Source organism: Anoplopoma fimbria, chromosome 14, assembly GCF_027596085.1.
Source record: "Anoplopoma fimbria isolate UVic2021 breed Golden Eagle Sablefish chromosome 14, Afim_UVic_2022, whole genome shotgun sequence".
NCBI lineage: Eukaryota > Metazoa > Chordata > Actinopteri > Perciformes > Anoplopomatidae > Anoplopoma > Anoplopoma fimbria.
Window position 1 is genome coordinate 11,324,317 of NC_072462.1, and position 22,323 is coordinate 11,346,639.

General features: G+C 39.3%; 2 protein-coding genes across 2 annotated transcripts; one reads left to right on the top strand and one right to left on the bottom strand.

The window, feature by feature from the left end:
• The first annotated feature begins 811 nt into the window (after positions 1-811).
• On the top strand, positions 812-7,521 carry dnajc25 (DnaJ (Hsp40) homolog, subfamily C, member 25). Its single transcript, XM_054612610.1, has 5 exons — positions 812-1,318; positions 3,320-3,472; positions 4,496-4,866; positions 5,008-5,107; positions 6,106-7,521. Exons 1-5 carry the CDS (start codon positions 974-976, stop codon positions 6,226-6,228), a joined length of 1,092 nt encoding a protein of 363 aa, XP_054468585.1. The 5' UTR covers positions 812-973; the 3' UTR covers positions 6,229-7,521.
• Positions 7,522-8,384: 863 nt separating this feature from the next.
• Positions 8,385-20,352, bottom strand: LOC129102183 (spindlin-1-like). Its single transcript, XM_054612200.1, has 8 exons — positions 20,242-20,352; positions 15,536-15,615; positions 14,835-14,940; positions 14,229-14,277; positions 13,974-14,109; positions 13,709-13,826; positions 12,456-12,689; positions 8,385-11,806 (listed from the first exon to the last, which is right to left on the bottom strand). Exons 3-8 carry the CDS (start codon positions 14,872-14,874, stop codon positions 11,607-11,609), a joined length of 777 nt encoding a protein of 258 aa, XP_054468175.1. The 5' UTR covers positions 14,875-14,940; positions 15,536-15,615; positions 20,242-20,352; the 3' UTR covers positions 8,385-11,606.
• Between the last annotated feature and the right edge of the window lie 1,971 nt (positions 20,353-22,323).

Sequence of the window (22,323 nt, forward strand, 5' to 3'; positions counted from 1 at the left end):
AACCTGCATTGGAGTAGACTGCTTAATTTTTCCATTATTGCAAATGTCTTCCCCTTGTGTTTTGTCCTGTTTTTTCCTTGTGTTTTGCTTTATTGTTTGTCTTGGTTTTGACAGCAGTACAAGATATATATAGATTTGGTGCAATGCATTTTTCAAAGCAAAGAATAATTTGCAAAAACCTAAATTGGACAGCTTTTGTTTGTTTTTGTTTTTTTATATGGTGTTATCGTTTATCGATTCTGACACAAAAAAAAGACAATTGAAAAAAGGAATAAAAATGTTAATATTGACAACAACAAAGCAGAATTGGTCTTTGAAAATGACGTGTAAAATATTTGTTTTGTATGTTCAGAAATGCCCGTGCCAAAAGCGAAAATTAAAATTGCATTATTGTATTTGTACACAAATGTTGACACCATTAATGCATATGCAAAAAGTGAGTTTTTGTGGGATCACGTTTTCATTTTAATTTAGTCCGCCAAATCCTTCCATCGTTGTCAGGGGGGTTGTTATCTGGTTGCCTGGCAACCTCACAGCAATGATAAGATTTCAGGAAGTCACCGGCCTGGCAGGCTGTCCAATCAAAAGCTGTCAACTATGCAAAAAGGAAGTTACTGTAGCACCAGTAGCACTAATATAACACTGACACAGTCAATCCACAGACGCATGATATCAACCTTCTAATATAAGTGTTTTTCCTAAAATGTTCCATTATTGTAACCACTGACCAGCTTCTCGTCCAAGAAGAGAGATAAAGAAGGAAAGAAAGAAAGCAACAGATATATAATAACAAAAGAAACATTAACGCAAGGCTGAGAAAAAGTCTGCGTATTCATGTCGCTACCCCGCACATACGATCTTTGATGCGTCGTCAGCTTTACGTCCCGGCTCGGAGTGATGACGTAAGCAGCGTGCGACAGGACCAGCACAGCCTGGGCTCCGGAGCGGAGTTGGCAGCAGCGGAGGCGTACAGATGGCTGCCCCCACGGAGCGCGGCTGCCGCAGCGGAGGCTTCACCGGGCGTCCGCGGACGACGGAGCCGTGGTGGCGGCTCGCAGTACTCCTGTTCTCCGTGTCCTCCCTGCCGGCGGTCACCGCGCTGGTGGAGGGCCTCTACTGCGGTACCGAGGTCTGCTACGATGTGCTCGGCGTCACCCGGGAGGCCGCCAAGTTGGACATCGCCCGGGCTTACCGGCAGCTGGCCCGCCGGTACCACCCGGACCGGTTCAGGCCGGGAGAGCCCGGCTCGGAGGGAGAGACCCGGGAGTCCGCTCACAAGAAGTTTCTGCTCATCGCGACCGCGTACGAGACGTTAAAGGTCGGTCCGAAGTTTCATTCAGAAACTTCCAGCAGCCACTTGTGTCTGTTTTAACCTATGAGACCAAACATACCCTTATAACTCCTCTAATACTCTATAGTGGTGAGACCAGTATAGAACCAATGTCCACTTTCTCCTCCCTAATGCTCCTGCAGGGATCAGTGTGTTCATATGTACAACAATGTCCACGTAGGGACTGATGATGACCACGTCATCCACAGTACTCCTAGTGTGTCCTTTAATACCATATGATACATCTACTTCTAAAACATTAATAATGAATTCACTTTTCCTGTAATATTTATGAAGGGACTGGCCTTATGGTCCCTGTGATCCCACTGTGTTACAGCGTGTTTTAATGTAATATAGCGTTACTATAGTTTTCCTTAACAGTGACTATATACTAGCTATACTTTGGTTTACCAATGTCTTAATATTCATAAAATTGTTATTCTATGTGTTTACATCCTATGGTGCCTCTTTATAGTAATCCGTTAAGGAACTAGTTGTTTCTTTTTTACACAAGTGATATTCATTTAGGTCTGATTTCCGTGTCACTTAATGTGGCTTACTACAAATGTTGTCTCATAGTTTGTATCTCTGTAGTATTCTTACAATATTCATGATAGTCTGTGTGTTTTTCTCTCTCCAGTATTCAGACATTATGCTTTAGTTCTTTTGATAGTGACTTGTGTAATAATTCCCATCCTGGTCACCATGTTTCATTTTTCCCACAGCAGTACTTTCCAACCGATTTAAGGTAGTGCAACCAAAGACACCATTGTTTCCAGGGTTGTTTCATTGAATGGATTTTTTTGTGGTTAAAGTATATTGTCTAGCAGAAATGGTATAACTTTATATCTTTTTTTTAATGCCTTTACTCATTTTGTGACGTCTCAGGTTTATCTCCCAGGTTGTCTTACAGAGGTTTTAACATCAGGCCACATCCTTGATTCTATAAAGATACATGGCATCACTGCACTGCTATAAGAGGATCTTAGTGGTATCTCTATATTGGTCATGAAATGCTCTAATAGGGGCCTGTGAGTTAATTGAAGGAACAAACTCAGGACATTCATTTAGTGTCACTAACACTCATGTGTCAAACTCAAGGCCTGCACTTCAGTTTAGGTTCTTACCACATGTTGGGCCGGTCTTCTTGTAGCTTTCGGTTGCAGAGCGCGGAACACCCGGGCGTGTGTCAAAACCAAACAGAACTTCCATTTACTGCAAGCTAGCAAAAACTACTTGTAAGAATGTAACCAGGATGCCTTATAATGCCTGACTAAATGCGATAATAGCCAAGCAACTTTTGACTTTTTTAGAGCTTCATGTGGACCAAACTGTATGTGATATGGATATATGGGACATGCAACAATATAATCAAAGTTTAACATTCTATTTCTTTTCCCACTGTGGCCCTGAGTGAAATTTACTTTGAACTGACTGCATTAACAAAAAAGCTCCTTACAATTGAATCTGAATCATAAATAAATAAAAATTTACCATCCGAGTATAAGAAGTTTCACACCCTCGTACATCATAATTGAAGCGGTAAAAAAAAAAAAAAAAAAAAAGAGATGTTCACCACTTCTCCTTGAATTTCATCACAGTCAGAGTGAACAAACTCCTCACACTGATTTCCTGTGAGACTCGCACGGTTACACTCTGAGGTGGAAGTTCCCTGAATAACTTAAATATTTATCGGTATATTTTTAGGACTGATGAACATGTTCAACGTTTGATTTGAGTTATTCCTCAGCAGTATTTGCACTTTAAAAATGTTAATCCCTTTACAAGAGAGCAAACATATCTGAGAGAGATGAAGAACTCCTACAGGTATTAACAGAAATATCCTAAGACTTAATGTCCAGATTCATGTGTTTCATTAGCAGCAACGCTATAAAATTATTTTAAAACCAGGTTTTGCTGAGCTCCTCCTGTAGGTCTTCATAACAGTAAGCCTTATGTTAAAACAGAAATGATGTCCTGTTTGTGCAGGATGAGGAAACTCGGAGGGACTACGACTACATGCTGGACCACCCTGAAGAGTACTACCAGCACTACTACACCTACTACCGCCGACAGCTCACCCCCAAGGTGGACGTCAGAATCGTCATCCTGGTCACCATCTGTGCCATCTCCATCTTCCAGGTACGACCGCAGCCAGAACACGTACCAACAGATTAGAAACACACCATGTTTCTAGTCTTGCTGGACCACAGATGGACTGTGTCTAAACTTTTTTTGTTGTTAGAAACCAATACGTTTGACTCCTGACTCTCAGTCTATGGAAAAATCGTAATCTAAAGATAACATCTGTTGATATTCTTTAATGGTCATACTCAAACCAACAACAAATACACTCTATCAATGCCTGATACATCTTCACATAGAGCTCCACTGTTCTAGAAAAACTACTAAAAACTCATCAGTGAACTCACACTGTTGCACTGGTTGACATGTTACTTCATGGACCATGAACAGACACGCACTCTAACCCAAAATGCACCATTTTGTATAGATCACCAAATGTGGATTAATCCGCCACTGAAAATAGTCCCAAACCAATGCACTATTTCCTCCTGTTTGATCAACATTTGCCAAAGCCTGCAGTGTCCAGCATTTTTTTAATATATTTTTTTAATATATATTAAAAAAATTAAACTATACTATACCATTTTAAAGATTTCTTCAATAAGAAGAAAAAGACGAGCGTAGGGAAGTCAGAAAGTATTGAGAGAAAAACACACATTGTCGGCTTTGGTCTTTTCAATGGGATTTGTTGAAAGAGAAAAAGAAAATGATTTTGATCGAGGATATATAAATATTTTTTACACACTTTTTCCTTTATTTGACACCAGATAAAGCTGAAGGCCTATTTTCATCTGTGGTCACATTTGACCTCGGCTAATTATCGAACCTCAATACTGAAAATGCGTGCATAGCATCGAGTATCAGCTGTTGTCGAATACTTTCTACACTATGTAGGTAATGGTCTTTATTTAACTGTGATACCTTAACATACTTTGAAAATTAGTTTACTTATCTGAGATCCAGAATTTTTTTGTAGTGAAAGCAGCGACAAGAGTAACAGATGTGAGGCAGGTAGGGTCAAATCGGACGAGTAAAACCCCATCAGCACCCATACCCTTCACCTCCCCGTCTCTCCTCCAGTACTACAGCTGGCACAGCAGCTACAACGAGGCAATCAACTACCTGGTGACGGTGCCCAAGTACCGGATACAAGCCACGGAGATCGCCAAGCAGCAGGGCCTCCTCAACCGCACCAAGGAGAAGGGCAAGAACCGGCGCTCCAAGGAGGAGATCCGCGAGCAGGAGGAGGAGGTGATACGCGACATTATCAAAAACAAGATCGACATCAAGGGGGGCTACCAGAAGCCCAACCTGTCGGACATCCTGCTGTGCCAGATCGTGCTCTCCCCCTATTACCTGACCCAGTACGTCTCCTGGTACGCCTCCTGGATTTACCGCTTCACCATCTGCAGGGAGGAGTACGGCGAGGAGGAGAAGTTTTACCTCATCAGGTCAGTTCTCGCAGAGCGTTTGAACTCGGATACAGGAAAGCGGTGTGCTACCCAGGATGAGTGAGATGAATCGGGACACTTTTTGTACCTCGGCGTCCTCTCAAGGTCGTCTCACAGCCGACTCTGTGTTTTGTTTCTCAGGAGGAGCATGAAGATGTCTCAGTCCCAGTTTGACAGTGTCGAGGAAAGCACCAGGCAGTCCTTCATGGAAAAACAGCTCTGGATCAAAGAAAACTACGAGGTTTGTCATTTTAGAATCCTTTGCACCCTTCCTTTCGTCCTTATGGGCTTTCTGTTCTTACCTCTTGACTTTCTTCCCTCTTTCCAAGATCTTATTTTACTTTGTCCTCCCCTTTTCCTCCATCCATTTCCTCAACTCATTTCCTCCTATGGTCCTCTTAAGATGGAGATATACTTGCTGTTAACTAGGCGTTTGGGTGCACCTTGCGTAACCTGTTTGGAGCGTTGGTTGTGACTTATCCTCAGAAATGAACGCCATACATCCGCTATATGCAATACGCACATAAACGTATCTCCATCCTGGTGCAGAAAGCTCAGAAACGGCTCTATTTCTTGGAAAAGAGCATAAGGAAACATAAGAATGCAAAATTCCTGTGCCAAGTTCTTGTTAACATCTACAGAGGATTATTAAAAACGCTCAGAACCTCATTGGTACCCATCTACTGAGCATCAGTGAAATTGGTGACAAGGGGTGCCTGCAAAGAGCTCAGAGGATATTAATTGATATTGAATTATCAGCCGAGAAACCTCCTCTAGTGTTGCCATGTTTTTGTTTACATTACAAAAATACGAAGTTCCATACGGTCTGAGTTCACCGGTGTTCCCTTAAGCGGAAACCTCCAGGAACACGCGTAGGACAAAAGCAAGTATGTGAACAATTCTGTTCAGGACGGTTGTCCGTAGCGGTTGTCTTTGTGAACCCCGTGGCTAAAAAGCAAGTTTAATCTCTGGCTGTAGATTAAGTTTCCATTGAACTCAATGGCAACGTTAACATGCTAATGTTTTTAGCATCTTAGCATGCTTAATAGAAGTAATTATAAGTGCAGCTTTAAAAACTCAACATTTCTCTCCAAACCAAAGAAGTTGAAAAAGAGTTATTATAAATAATTTAGTGAATGAAAACAGCATTTGGTAAAACAAAGACAAACTAAGAGCAGCAGAGTGAAATGACTCTGAAGACTATTCGAGTGTAACCGTTCCAGATGTTTGTTCCGTCAGGTGCACAAAAAGGAGCAGGAGGAGGAGATGAAGGTTAAGATGGCGACCGACCCGAGGATGAAGAGGTACCGCCGCTGGATGAAGAACGAGGGGCCGGGCCGGCTGACGTTCATCGACGACTAACGCGACCCCGAGCCGCGCCTGTGACATACACACCTGCCTCAGTGCCAACACACACAGACACACACACACACACACACACACACACACACACACACACACACACACACACACACACACACACACACACTGTGCTGTGTGGAGACGTACCTGTACAGAAAGATCTACTATGCCTGTTTATATGAGGAGAGATATTTTCATAGCGATCGGGTCATAAAGAGGAAGACTAAGTGGAATAAACTGTGTGCTGGGGCTTCAGAGTTTTCGGTCTTCTTCTTTGCTTTTATTTTTTACATCATGCCATTTCTTTGCTTTTTTTCCAAAACCAAAACAAAATGACATTTTATTGATAAATTATATATTTTTTTCTGTGATGCTTTCGTGTCCTGCTGGTAAAAGCAGATGGATGAATGAGATCTGGTGCCTGAGTTTTTGTGATTTTCTGCTGGATAAGTGCCATCAGAAGGTCACCAGTTTGACCCCTACAACTGTCAAAAGTGTCCTTGGGCAAGGCATCGGACCGCCATCTGCTCACCCTGTATGCTGCCCCAGGGAGTCAGCTCAGTCTGAAATGTAAAATTTGTGAATTGTATTAGCATGTATTGCTTCTATGACGGAAATGCAAGGGCCGGGAAGTTTAGTTTTTTTTAAGAACAGTGACATTTATTAAAAATCCTCACTTTCTTCCTGGGAGTCAGGTGAGAAGAAGGATGTCAATTTAGCCTAGCTTAGCACAAAGACGGGTAGTAGGGGAAAGTTAGCCTTAGTAAGAAAATCCACCTTCCAACAACCCCAAGCCATCTGGTTTACATGTTCTTACATTGCTCAATAACAGGAGTAGAAATAGTCATGTTTAAAGGAGACATTCAATGACTAGCATGCTAGCTAAGGAAGGAAATGAAGAGATGATATCCATCTTTTCATCTGACTCAGGGGAAGGCAACAAACAGCAGGTTCCCCTGTTGACCCTAAGAACATGTCAGTTTTGGGAACATGAGTGCAAACCGAGGATGACGGCTGCTTCTGTGTCTTCTGATCAAATGTCGTTCTCATTGTGTAGAAGCCAAAGTCACAGCTGCAAGTATCTGTACATTGTGCAACTGCAGATGTTTATCACAGGAAGTTTGTTATTGTGACTTCTGCTCCATTTCTTCAGAAGTTCCGGTGACCACGTAGAAATAACTTCTACTTAATATTATTTATTGTTTGACATTTCACTGGTCTTTCTTGTCATTTTGGCGTGTTGATATAAACACAACAAAATCTTTTTTTTTAATAAATACATTTTAAAATGTTTTTTCGAAGAACTTTGTTTTTTGGTTGCATAACCCATCCTCTGAACAGCGATTGTACAGTCATAGCCTAGCAATTGTGACTAGGCAACGCATGTCTGACCAGCTCTGAACATGCAACTTAGCCTTAGTCTTCATCTATGTAAATATATAATTCATCTTTTACAAGGTCCCAAAGTCATCGTATAAGACATTTAACACAATCTTGCCAAAAACAAAATTAAACTTACCAAGCTGTCTACCCTTTTAGCAACGTCCGAGTGACAGCAATGTCCTTAGCGGTGTGTGTACTGGTAGTGCTGTTATGTTAGCCTAAAACACCGTCAAAAACAATAACATACCCAGCTGTGTTGTCACTATCACGCGTGCCGGTTCAATGTAATGGGTCAGGAGTAAGCAGGCAGCCAATGGCAGCATAAAACGGGAGGTAAAGGGTCTTTTGAGACCATGAGAGGTCCTTGAGCTTACAGCCATTACTGGGCACCCCAAATGTGCGATTACCTGTGGACGGACACAGATGTGCACGGTCACTCACGCACGAGCGTAACCAATCGCATGATCCACCTGCCGGAGATAATAATAATAAAACATCAGCCAATTTGATCACAAACGTTTTTGACAGGGACCCCTTAAATGTGAATATTAATGAATTGTGACAAAGATGTGTGCTAAGTTTGATATTTAACAGTTGAAAAATGATCTCTCTGGATCGACAGTCCTTTTACTTTTCTTCATAAGCGTAAATCCGTGACCACTGCATGTTGCTAAGTAACCTAATGCAACAAAAGAACCCATCTGACCTCTTAGATGTCAAATACCTGAAAAAGAACCATGCTATAAAGAAAACAAAGCACGCCATGTCAGGTTTTCCATCAATAGAAATTATTAACATACATTTAAAAACATACAAAAACAAAAGATACAAGGCAGAAGGATGACAGAAAGTCCATGTCACTCCAAGATTGACAACGATAAACTGAAATGAACAGACTGAATTGGACATAACCTCGCTGTGAATCAAGTCTTAGGGGACGTTATCTCGTTAAATTAAAATAGTGCCTTTTGAGATGATCACGATCTCTCTTTAATGAAAAACAAAAGAGATATACAAGTGCAGAAACCTACAGATCTCTGGGAGTCTGTCTTTTTTAATTATTTCTTTAGTGCGGTTACAATAAGAGCTGCAAATCTGCTTCTGCGACAAACTACATCACAGGAAGTACACAGGCTGGAGGTTTTTCAAGTATTACTCTGTTCTGTATTTGATTCGGCCCAACGATGTAATGCATGGCTCATCAACCTTTACTGGCTTCTTTCTAAAATAATATTTCAAAAAACATTCACTGTTAGCTGTTGCTGTTTCTATAAATAGTAATATAATAATAACTAATAATTATTTTGATACCCCAAAACATGACATAAGAGGACAGAAGTCAGAATTATACAGTAAATGAAAAATTTACATTTTTGTGTTATTGAAATATTTTCCGGCTTTGTTTAGATTATAAATGCAAAAGTTTGCCATTCTAGAGACATAGTGCTGATTTTTGAACTCAAGACCTAAACAGATACAGCACTTATAATAAATGTACCGTCCTTCTTGCTCACACTGCCTTTCTCTTTATACATCCAGCCTTGTTGCTGATTGGCTGGAATTGTGTTCTGTGGTTCTTTGTTCGTTTATTTTTACAGAGCCGGGGCTGTGTAAACACAAATCCATTTTTTTACTGAAACAACACATACAAATGTAGAAAATTATAATACTATGTGAAATTACATTTTCAAGTTTACATTATTACTTTAATAAAATCCCCGATGGGCTTCCACAGTGAATGAACACCAGATTTTGGTTTTTCAGCACTGAAATAAGTGTACAAAAAGTGTATTAGATTCAAATCTCTGCCTGCGCCTTAAACATAATATATTAACAATTCAGATTTACATTGAAGCTCTGTTTATCCTTTAAGGAACAAAACGGCCATCAACGAGGATTCGTTTCTAGCCAAAAAAACATCTGTCTGACAAAACACTGAAAGTGGCAACTTTGTTTGAAATATCAGTAAAAGCTTGATTCTAAGCTTCAAATTGCAATTTATAGTTCAAACACTTGCCCTTCGACTGCAATTTCAAATCCATACAGAACACGTGTTAATAGAAAAACCTTCAGTCTTGTGTAAATCCAAATAGAATTGAATGCACATTTGTAAAAAAGAAAAGAAAATGTAACCATTCATTGGTTGATACTCTCTTCATATATACTGAACACAGCTGACTGAGTCCTCTCTTACTGCATACATGCTGTGGAACTTCGGACAGAAAACTTTCTTCAGCTTGCTTTACACCAGGAGTAGTCCAGAATCTTTTGGTTTGGGTTTGAATACAAACTGGGATACTTTTGTTTCAGTAATCATTTTATCAACCCAGACATGGGGGGGAAGTAGTGCCACTGATGCCTCAGAGATTGAAGATTTGTTTTTCCTGTAGATTCCGGTGACAGTTTTTAAGTCCAACATATTCATGAACTGTCCGGGGAATATTCTTCTCAAATCCCCCGAGATTTAGGGTGCATTAAATCATGTTTTCCAGTCCTTAAATCCAGGTATTTAAAACAAACAGCCAAGGACAGAAAGGGCTTTGGCCGCGTTTCAGTTTTTGATTCTCCGACCTTTGACTCCTTCACTGACGACTTAGAAAAGACAACACGAGAGCAAAGGCTTAAGTGAAATCACAAGAAAAAGCCATCCGATTGTCTTAAACATCAAACATCTTCACAACAGGAAAGGGGGATTTGGCGAGGATAAAAAGAAAAACAGAAAAAAGGCCCCCATCTTTTCTTTTTTTTTTAAAGTGACAGTTTTTAGCTGCAGACGTCTTCAGATGAGGTTTTGTTGAACCTCTTCATGGGTATTTCAGTTGGAGTTGTTGAGATGGACTCTGTGTAAGTAGCCCACTATATGATGAAGATATCAATCTTGTTTTGTTCCATACAACAACCGGAACCGATGTCCCATCTCATTTAAACCAAAGGACCATATATAACATTTTGGGATATTTCAAAGTTTCCCTTTTTTCTGCCCCATTGGTTTCCAAGGCTTCAGAAAGTATCTCAAGTCCAACATTGAGGTTTAAATGGGACCAATGTGTGTTTTTTCCCGTTTAATGAATCTCAGTTATATAGAATCTAATCATAGCCATAAAAAAGATGACGTTAGGAATGGCCAACAATAAAATCCTCTTGGTGTATCAGAATTATGAGATATTTCTAGTAAAAAGATTTTACTAACTAATGCAAAGTCGAAATAAGGATTTTATTTTAGATCACGGCAAAAATGTTTAGCTTGCCAAGTGAAAGTTGAGATTTTTAGTAAAAGATTAAGTCAAAACTATCAGATAGTTAATTAAAATTAAGACAGAAAGTTATCATTTTCACTGAAAATGAATTCTAATTATGTGCAAAAATAACTGTCCCTTGGGATCGTCGGAGCATAGTTTGAAGTTTATGATTTCTTTTTTTGGAAATGAATTACAATGAACTTGAAATTGAATTCCGTCACACTGGTTTATTGGATGAAATCCAAAGTTGCAGAAACCAGAATTGTCCTTTCATTTCCCTTTTACCAGGGGACTCCATGGGAAGGAGTGCAGACCGATCAGGACTTTATCGGCCTGAGTTGAAGTCGAAAACATGTCAAGAAGTCTTTGATGACTGTTAGTATTGTCATGTTTCCATATCTTGTCTTCTTGTTTTTTAGCACGATCAAACCTTTTTAATAACACCTTTGCCTTTATAACCAGCCCACTTTATGAAAATGAATTTGACGGTTCGGTTTCTTTAGGTGTAAGGTTGTCTTGGAAATATCATGAAAGGATTTTAAGGGGTCCAGGTCATTTTTGTATAGAATTTCAAATTCTACAAAGACAATGTTGCATCCTTTTAAATATTTTTATGGAGTGAAACTGAATTTTTGAACTTTGTAAGAATAATAAAACCATGGTCACTGTTTTAATATATTAAAGGTTGAAGAAGTTCAGGATGAGAGTCTTCAATGTCACCGAGCTGTTTTTTTCCACCTCATCTTAGCCAAAGTCTTACGAAGTTTTGACCAGGTCGTAGACGTAAATGAGGAAGTCGTCGTCGAACTTGATGAAGTAGACAGAGGGCTTGGCCTCCACCTGGTGGATGACCATGCCCGTCCGTTTGCCACCATCTTCTTTGGCATACTCCACCTGTTTGCCCACCAGGCTGTCCACCACCTCGCCAGGTTCCCTCTCTGTTGGGACACTGTCGTCTACGGGGAGACAGAGAGTAAAATATATGTTAATGTCCATCATATATGCAAAGTCAAACTTAAAAATAATACTAAAAAAGTCAATAAAATAAACTAAGTTCGATTAAGAAAATGTTAACATGTTAACATAAAATACAATCAAAACAAAAAAGATTTAAGTGAACTGAAAGAAATTAAAATAAGAATAAATAAAATAGTACAATGAAAATATATCAAATGAATGAACAAAGAGAGATGTAGATATTTAAATTCATAAAATATGTTTGAAAAATTATGAAAAGTAATAATGAAAATGAAATTATAGAAACAAATACTTAAAAAAGGAATAAACAATATTTAACAACATAGGTTTATGAATATGTAATACAGCTGTGACCCTAGCTTAACACCCCTGCTCTCACTGCCACTTTCCAATCACAGGGCTGGGCGATAGGAATACAATTTTATTGTAATAAAAGTACAAAAATTGTCCGATACAAGCAGTAAAACCACAAGGCAATTAAGAAATACATTTAAACTCTATGTGTTAGCTTTTAATTACCATAAGCTCTGAATAACTCATTTAATTTCAGGACACATGAAGGTACCAGGTGGGTTCTTTAAATCGCCACCTGTTTAAACCAAAGTTAAACAAGAGGATTTCACTCACTTGAGTCGGGCATGATGCGGAGGTCTCCCTCTTTGTAGTCATCCAGCAGCTGGTACATGTAGAGGACCGGGTCTTTCTCGTAGGTTATGTAGAACCAGGTGGTCATGATGGGAGCCCGGGCCAGCACCATCCCCCTCCACTCCTCCTTTGGACCCTCCTCCGTCTCAAACATGTGCTCCACTGCTTTACCTATCATGGTGTCGGCTAGGCTGACGTCTGTTAGACGGGATTTAGCTGCAGGGATAAAAAGTATGGAGAGACTATGTGTCTGTTTATCCTTAACCTGGTTGTAAAGTGGCCTTTTAAGACTCACTTTGTCAGGCAGCTTAACACTGATGACTTGGCTCAACGTCCATCAGTCTAAGCTAGACTTTGAGTTAAATGCTTATTTTAGCGTGCTTAAGTGCTACCATTGTTATGCTAACATGCCTACAGTAAAACGATAACAGGCATGTTAACATCTATTAAATGTTAATGCTGACTTTTAATATGTAACATTAGGAATTGAAGCATGCATTACAATTATAACTTATTAGCATAGGATACTACTTGCTTTAGTGTGTTAGCATGTTTATGATTTTATACTAAGAAGTCTAATGTTAGCATGTTCTGCCACAATTAGCACTCTACTATACTATACAAAACATTTGCTTGTTAAACTAACACGCTGAATGTTAGCATGTTATGTTCTACCAAAATTAACACTCAACTATGCTAAACTTAACACTAGCATGTTACACTAAGAAGCTGAGTGTTAGCATGTTATTTTCTGCCAAAATTAGCAATCTACTAAACTACTCTAAATAATGGCATATCACACTACCGTGCTATGTGTTGGTGTGCTATGTTCTACCAAAATTAGCACTGCACTATATTTAATTAAACATTAGCATGTTACACTAACGTGCTAAATGTTAGCATGTTATGCCAATACTGACATACAATGTTGAAAACATTAGCGTGTTACAATGACCTGCTACATATTAGCATTTTCTGCGAACACTAACACGCCACTACAATAAATATTATTGCGTTAATATAGCATGTTATGGTCTGGCGACTAAACATTGCGTATAAGAAGGCTATATGCGTTTTTTGTTTTACATTTTTGCTAGTAGAAATTTTTCAGATATCATTGCAATAGTTGCAAAAGAATAATAATAAAGACTTTTTTCCCTAAAACTAGTAAACTAAATGAACTTCCTTCTATCACCACTGTGTTCAGCGTGATCCCGTTCTCAGTTCAGTCTTACCCAGTCTGTCTGGGAGTACTTCCAGTCCCTGAACCCTCTCGTCTTTATGAAGCTCCAGACCATAAACGCAGTCGAAACCATCGTACTTTATCAGATAGAGTGACGGGTTCACTGGCACCTGGTGGATGATACATATCCTTAGAAGCAGATGGCAGTTTAGCAGTCTGGATGCAGACCTTAGCAGTGGTTTATGCAAGTTTTTTTGGCCACCGATCCAAGAAATTTAATATTGAGTATCTTCTGTTACCGAAATCCCTGTACTTACCTGGTCGAGCACCATTCCTTTCCAGACCACATGTCCTCCTCCGTCCTTCCACACGTGTTGGATCCTGCAGCCGACGATGTTGCGTCGAGGCTGAGACAGAACTTTGGTGGTTGGACCCAGACTGCTCTTGTGTTTCCTGCCAGGAGGAATGAAAACAACACAGTCTACATCATCTGCTCTAAGATTGTTTTTATTGTTTGAGTCAAATTTTTGGGCCATAACAAGACACACGAGCTGCAAACCATCATAACTCACTTATGGGGATTCTTCTTCTTCATCATATTTGCAGAAACACCTGCATTCCCTGAGGAAAAAAATTGAATCACAGCACATTCATTAATTTAAATAAAAATGTGTGGTGTAGCCTATTTACTATAGATCCTGCATAGTTTATATTACTGCTAACCATTTTCTGAAACATTTGAACAAAGGCAAAAATCCCTGAACTCTGTCTAAAATATTGCTGCTGTATTTCTCCCCGTCAAAGTTCAATCTTCACGCACTAATACAGTTGCGAGCAGAGACTATACTGAAAACTCTACTTGGAAGAGTGTTCATTGACACTCAAACATCCACATTATTTAAAAAAAGACATATTGACAAGCTCTACTGTGCAAAATGCAACCCAAAGGACCTACGGTCTTCAAACATGGGCATGGTTTAAAGGATCGTGTGAATTTGGTAATTCGTTTCATTAAAAATGCTGATGTTCAGCAGCCAACTGTCCTCCTCACAGTCTGTGTTGATTTTAAAACAAATTAACTCAATCCAATGAAAATCTGTAAAAAAAAACTCCATGTAGTGTCTGCAAGTTGAATGTTAAGAACTGTGTTCATCCTGCCAGTGGGGATAACCTCTGACCTGCATCAGCTGTGTCTCTGGGTCCCGGAGTGCTCTTCATTCATCTGGAGGTAGGGAGGCAGCCAGGCTGCCCGGCCACACAGCTACAACACAAACCTGTCCAGGGCTTAAACAACAGGAGGAGAGAAACAGAGAGAACGTTATCTCCTCTGAGGAATAACACAATGATTTCTAGTCACACAAAAAAAGAAATCTGTTCATGTATCCATCTACTCCCCCACTGGGCTTAAATCAGAATGTTTATAAACTTTACTGACATCTACTGGTGAAACGTAGGAACAACAACAACATCAAGAAAAGACCTCGTGCAGTGTCTGTCAAACTGCTGCCAAACAGGGATCATCATGCTAAGTCACCTAGACTTGGTATTAAATACCAAGATGTCTTGATTCTGATGATGTTGATGTGTCTGAAGCTGCATGCTGGGAACTCTCGATTAAAATCTTCTTATCTTATCTTATCTTATTTTAGCTTAGCACAAAGACTGGAAGCAGGTGGAATCTAGCTCCATCGACCCTCATTCTAGCAATGTATTTGACATACAAGGAATACTGACTGAGAATAAACTAATGCAAGAAATCACAGCAAAAGTAAAAACTTATATCTTTTTAATCACAGTTAAATATAACTCGGACTAGTAAATCATAAAGTAAGTAATCATAAATAAAGTAAAAGATCAATGCAGGTTCAGCAGTATTTACCCAGTCCCCAGTATTCAGGAGTGCTGATGTTCAGCAGTCTTCCAGGTTTACAGTTTTCCGGCTCATCTGGTGAACCAAACCTGTGACAGTAAAACACAAAGTCAACCATTTAACCAAATTGAAAGACGATTGATCTGAAAAGATCTCTTCTAGATTCTTAGTTATTTCATTGATATGTACGGCCTCATATATGAACACCTGTCATGAAGTTTCATAACTTACTAATGTGACAACAACTGAGTGAAAAGCTTAACCAGTTTCTTGTTGTGAACGGCAGGGGCGACACGCTGCATCAGCTCGGTTTATGACCAAACAACCAGTCACCAGCGTCAAGCAGGTAGGGGTTAAATGCCTTGCTCATGGGCACTTCAGATGTACTTCCTGGTATGAACCTCCAACATATGGGGAGAAATTGTCCTCAGTCGTATGACGTCACCACCTAGTCAAGTTGCAGTTTACATCCATGTCTTTTCAAAATGTCAAATCCCTTCATCTTTTTATCCTCTAAGATATTTGTGTGAAATTGTTATAATTAGCTTATAGGTTCTTGAGTTATGGCCAAAAATGTGTTTTGTGAGGTCAGTGACCTTTGACCAACAAAAATATTTCGCCTGAACCTTGAGTTCAAGTGGACATTTGTGACAAACTTGAAGGAATTTGCTCAAGGCTCTCCAGTGTTATCAGCGGTACGGGCATGGATGTGAGGTCATAGTGACCTTGACCTTTGACCTCCTAAATCTCAAGCCCGAGTGGACGTTTGTGCCAAGAAATTCCCTCCAGGAGTTCCTTAGTTATTGTATTCAAGAGAATGGACCAGACCGACAACCCCATATAACATGCAGATAATGCTAAACAGTATGTAAATGATTAATAAGGGGCAACTTTACATGATATGTCATAATTTAGTATGAGGTAAAACTAAATGACATCAGCCCGACTGTCAACTACTAGTAGAAATCTTGAAAGTCTTGAAGTGTAGGTAGTGTAGGCTGACGTTTATTACAACTACCCCTCCAACAATTAAAATGAATTAACATTATGAGCATGCTACAAACAATCCCCCCCAAAAATATATACTTGTTAATGCATATGTGCATATACATATATTCATATAAAGTTGACACCAAAGTCTTGCCATGAATTTACTATACATACATTTTTGGGGGGTATTTTAGAACAAGTCTAAACTTGTGACTGTGCTTTGTATCTCAATGTGAAAATGAAAATACTAAACTAAACTAGATTGGTTGGGGGGGGGGACTAGAACCGTGCGGGTTGGGCCCACAGTGAATCAGCCTCCAAAAGGTTCCATGATCCTGATCATGAGACTTCAATTATTGACTGGTGGAGTCTGTGAGGAAGGTATGTATTCACAGTCCGCTCTGCCCAAGACCTTTCACCAAAATATAAATACCTAAAAACTCCAAACCAGAAAAAAATGCTCTTTATTTTTGATCACATGGACCACGTACAATAAATTCACAAGCTCAAAGTTTTGACAAAATAGTAAAGCGCTGAGACATTAAATCAATAAATCTATCGACAACAACAGCAAAAAACAATCTGCAACTATTTTAATGAGCGTCTTGGCTTTCTTTGTCGTTCACGATAAACGGAATAGTTTTGGGTTTAAAAAAACTAAAACATTTGAGGGGATGCACTTCTCATGGGCATTTTTCACCAAATAATAAATACTAAATTATTATATAGACAAAACAGTGAAGCAAGAAAATTACAGACAGATTTATCAATTTTGAAAGAACTGTTACTTGTAGCACCGTTATGTTAGTGCAGCAGTTAACAAGTTCTCGGTTCAGTCTGTATTACAGTTTTTTGGTCCTGGTTTCAGTTTTCAGCATTTCCAATGTGGACACAATTCAAAATATATAAATAGATTAATTCATTGATAGTAATGAATGATATTTCTATATTATATGAAGCCATAAGACTGATTTTAAAACATGAAATAAGGCAGGCTACCCAGTTGTCTCTTCTATGTCTCTGGCACCTCATCAAACACTTTGTAGGTCTGTATGTAATTGTTGTGCAACGACTTAACAGGCACTTGGTTCGGTGTGTATGTCATTTAACCTTTCAGATTTTACACTTCCCATGAATATGAATCCCTACTGTCTTAGTAAGATTTACACTTAAAAAAAATACACATCCACCCCAAATTTCAATGATACGACAAATGCCTGTGTAATTTTTTTTTTAGCAGAGCAGAAACTGAAAACTCGAACAGGCTCAAGAATACAAGACATTTTGCAGCATTTGGCTGCAGCTGATTTCCCTCCTGTTGCCCTGGGCAACACATCATTAGCCTGTTATGAGGGGCAGCGCAATGCCCGACTCATTCTGTTCTGTCCAAGACATAACTTCAATTGACTGAAACCAGAGAGTCCAAAACTGGGAGTAAACGACATTGTTCTTTGCGCGCGCACACACACGCACACGCACACACACAAAAAAGTGTACATCTCTCTCTGGTTTCCCCTAAACCATCTGGATTTTATCAATTCCCAGCACTGCCCAAACTGTTAGTACATTCAGACTACAGCACCGTGATTCAACGAGTACAATAAAGCTAGAGTTGTCTTGTGTTTCTAGTTCTAGTACTTTAACCCCCAACTTGCAAAAACCTCAATCGTTTCATTAAGTTTCTGTATTTTAAAAGCAAACATTTTAAGTGCTAACTCAGTATTTCCACCTGAGTGTTCTGTTTTCTTTGAGATGTGGCAAGGTCGAAACTTTTACTTTTTTCAGTACAAACAAAAGCCTCACCTCAATCTCAATAATGAACAGGAGATGTCAGGACAGAAATGTTTGAGATAATCTTATCAAAACAATGTAATTATGTGTTCAATAAATGAATACTGGCCCATATATACCAACATATTCAAACTCTCAAGTGATATGTGTGTCGACCTCAAACATCCAGTACTAGTCAACCTACATCTGTTAGGTGGCCATGCTTTCATGCACACATTTCATATATTGCAGCAGACTGGTAGCTAACATTATTATCCTTCTTCTCTCATTCATCACCATCTCTGCAACACTGTAGCAGAGCTGTAACCTTGGAAACCCTTTTGGTAAGTATCCATGATACAATGTAGCAGAGCTGTTACCGTTGAAACATTTTTGGCTAGCATCTATGCTAAACGTTTAACATTTCTGTTACCTTGGAAACATTTTTGGCTACCATCAATGCTACAATGTAGCAAACTGTAACCGTGGAAAAAAATTTGGCTAGCATCCATGTGAAACTTTAATATGGCTATAACCAGGGAAAAACATTTTTATAGCATCCATGCTATAGTTAAAGAGCTGTAACCATAATATTTGTTTGCGTTACTTAAGTTATCGCTTCTAGAGAATACTCTTTGGCTGCCCTCTGACTTTGGCTGCCACGTGACTAGGGATGGGAGACTTAGTGGGGACTGCCTGTCTTGCACGTACTCTGCAGCTGGTGATGAAATGAAAATGGATTTAACGTGTTATTGTAGCAGCCAGATAACTTATTTGGACCCAATTGACGAAAGGTTAATGCCACAATGCCAAAGTAGTGTGCAAGTACATGAGGACATTATCGGACCCGATACTTGAGTTTGGTATGGTTGCATCCCTCACAACTGGTCCTGAGAATCATCTTTTACTTAAGCACCTATTTCAAAGCTGTAAATAAAAAAAGACTACAATGTTCAGTTATTTCAAATGTTAAATAAAAACCAAATCTGTGTTAGAGGGATAGCATGATTTTATTGTGATTTGGGTGAACTGTGCCTTTAAAGAAAATAAAGTGTTGGATTGCAGATTGTCAACCCTATGCTGTTGGAAGACAGACGTATTACAGATGTATTGGAATCATACCGTTTTGGGTTCCGCAAGTAGACAAAAAACTGACAAAACAACTCCACTGTAATCTTTCACTACTCTAATCTCCAGTTCAGGTGAGCATCAGCAGGTCGGTAGGAGGGCTGCAGTTGACCTTTGCTTTGATTCGGTTACAGGTTGGTAAAGGGGGCGTGGCCGTCACCGGACTGGAGCATTCAAATCAGCTTTCAGCAACTTTAACAATAAAATCACAACACTTTCCATGCTGTTATTACTTAATTCAATGCATTGTAATTTAAAAAAATAAAAAAAAAAAATACAGCAAATGCATCTGTTAAAAGCTGTGCCAAACCAAACCCTATGTTAAAAATGAAGGTTTATACTGCATTCATCCTCCACTTACAGCTGTGGTAGACACATGTTTGCTTTATTTCATCTGTCAGTGTGGATTAGGTTGCTAGTTCGACCACCGCCTTGCTAACTGGTTAGGTCAAAATAAATATATATATATACACACACAGTCATCACACTGACAAACGACCAAGCAGGTTCTGAGGGCCAGTCAGCCATGTTGCTCGCCTTTTATTACTATTACTTACAGCCCCAGAGCAAAGGGGGCGGATCAGGGGCCTCAGAAGAGTGGACAACGCAGGGACTGTCGGCAGGACTCTCCGGGACTGAGGCCGCAGCAGACCGGGTTCGTTCTCTCGCTGTCTGCCGCTGCTTCCCCGCCCCTCCCCCGCAGACCCAGCCGTCGGCGGGAGAACGCCAGCGATAAAACGAGCGCTCAGTGAGCCGCTGCTGGCTGTTCACCTGAGCGCTGACTAGCTAGCCAAAGAGAGACAGGTGCGTATTTGTTTCTGTCTTACCGTTGTGATTTTTAAAAAATGGAGTTCGAGGCGAACTGCGGCGGGTTGTCTCGCCTCCTGCTGTCTGTCCACAGAGCCCGTTTCGACCTCACAGGAACCAGCAGAGACTCCACAGCCATCTCACCACGGAACGTTAAGCTATACGAGGTGAAACACAAGACTTCCGGTTAAGACTTTCACAATAAAAGCGCAAGTGACTGAGACTAGGCAATGACTAGAGATGAAAGTGCAGGTCACAAATTTATTTCATAAAATCAAATTTAAAAAATGGTAGCTGGGACCGCCATGACCTTAAATTGTAGAAGAAGAAAAATATCAGCAACCTTCGCAACCTTATTGTTGCAAAACATACTGATGGCATTGGTTACAGAAGGATTTCTAAACTTCTGAATGTTCCAGTGAGCACTGTTGGGGCCATAATCCGGAAGTGGAAAGAACATCATTTCACCATAAACCGGCCACAACCAGGTGCTCCTTGCAAGATTTCTGACAGAGGAGTGAAAATAATTATCAGAAGAGTTGTCCAAGAGCCAAGGACCACTTGTGGAGAGCTTCAGAAAGACCTGGAATTAGCAGGTACAATTGTTTCAAAGAAAACAATAAGTAATGCACTCAACCGCCGTGGCCTGTATGCACGCTCACCACGCAAGACTCCATTGCTGAATAAAAAGCATGTTGAAGCTCGTTTAAAGTTTGCTGCACAACATTTAGACAAGCCTGTGAAATACTTGGAGAATATAGTCTGGTCAGATGAGACCAAAATTGATCTCTTTGGATGCCATAATACACACCATGTTTGGAGGTCAAATGGCACTGCACATCACCCCAAAAACACCACACCAACAGTGAAGTTTGGAGGTGGAACATCATGGTGTGGGGCTGTTTTTCAGCATACGGCACTGGCAAACTTCATATAATTGAAGGAAGGATGAATGGAAAAATGTACCAAGACATTCTTGATAAAAATCTGCTGTCATCTACCAGGATGATGAAGATGAAACGAGGGTGGACATTTCAGCAAGACAATGATCCCAAACACACAGCCAAGGAAACTCTCAATTGGTTTCAGAGAAAGAAAATAAAGCTGCTAGAATGGCCCAGCCAATCACCTGACTTGAATCCAATAGAAAATCTATGGAAAGAACTAAAGATCAGAGTTCATAGAAGAGGCCCACGGAACCTTCAAGATTTGAAGACTGTTTGTGTGGAAGAATGGGCCAAAATCACATCTGAGCAATGCATGCGACTAGTTTCTCCATACAGGAGGTGTCTTGAAGCTGTCATTACCAACAAAGGCTTTTGTACGAAGTATTAAATAAATTTCAGTAAGCGTGTTCAATACTTTTTCCCTGTGTCATTCCATTTTATTACACATAACTTAATTTCTGAACTTATTTGTTTGGATTTCTTTGGATGTATGGATTACTTGGGTTGTTACCGACATCTGGTGAAAACTTCATGTCAATAGCACCTTTAGAAATATATTTACTGAGAAAGATGGTGAAAATGATTACTTTACCCGCTGTATATACAATTTTTAAATGTAATATGTTTTTCTGTTTTATTGATATGCTGAAATTTCCTGTTGCTCTGTACAAACTTGCTATTCTGTTACTATTTTTTATTTATTTATCTTATCTATTTTTATCTTTTACTTTTATTTTTTTCAAATGTACAGCACTTTGATCTACTTAGTCTGTATGAAATGTGCTCTATAAATAAAGATTATTTTTCTTCTTATTATTATTATGTATTTATATATCATTTCGAAATAACTCAGTACCACTTACACTACACCTTTTTTTGAATTTCTGAATGACACAATAACAAAATGTATCTGTAACCTATAATTAAGAAATATAGAATAGTTTTCTACTATTCAAATCACTTTTTTTTCAAGCACACTTAATTTTAATGTTTTTATTAGTTTTAGAATTAATTCATTTTTTAAATGTTTTTTCCAGTTATTTTATCAATTTAATTATGCTTTTTGTTAAATTGCATTTCATATCATCAACTTGTTTGACTGAAAAAAATATAAGAGCAGAATCTACAGTTAATATAAATACGTATTAAGTAAAT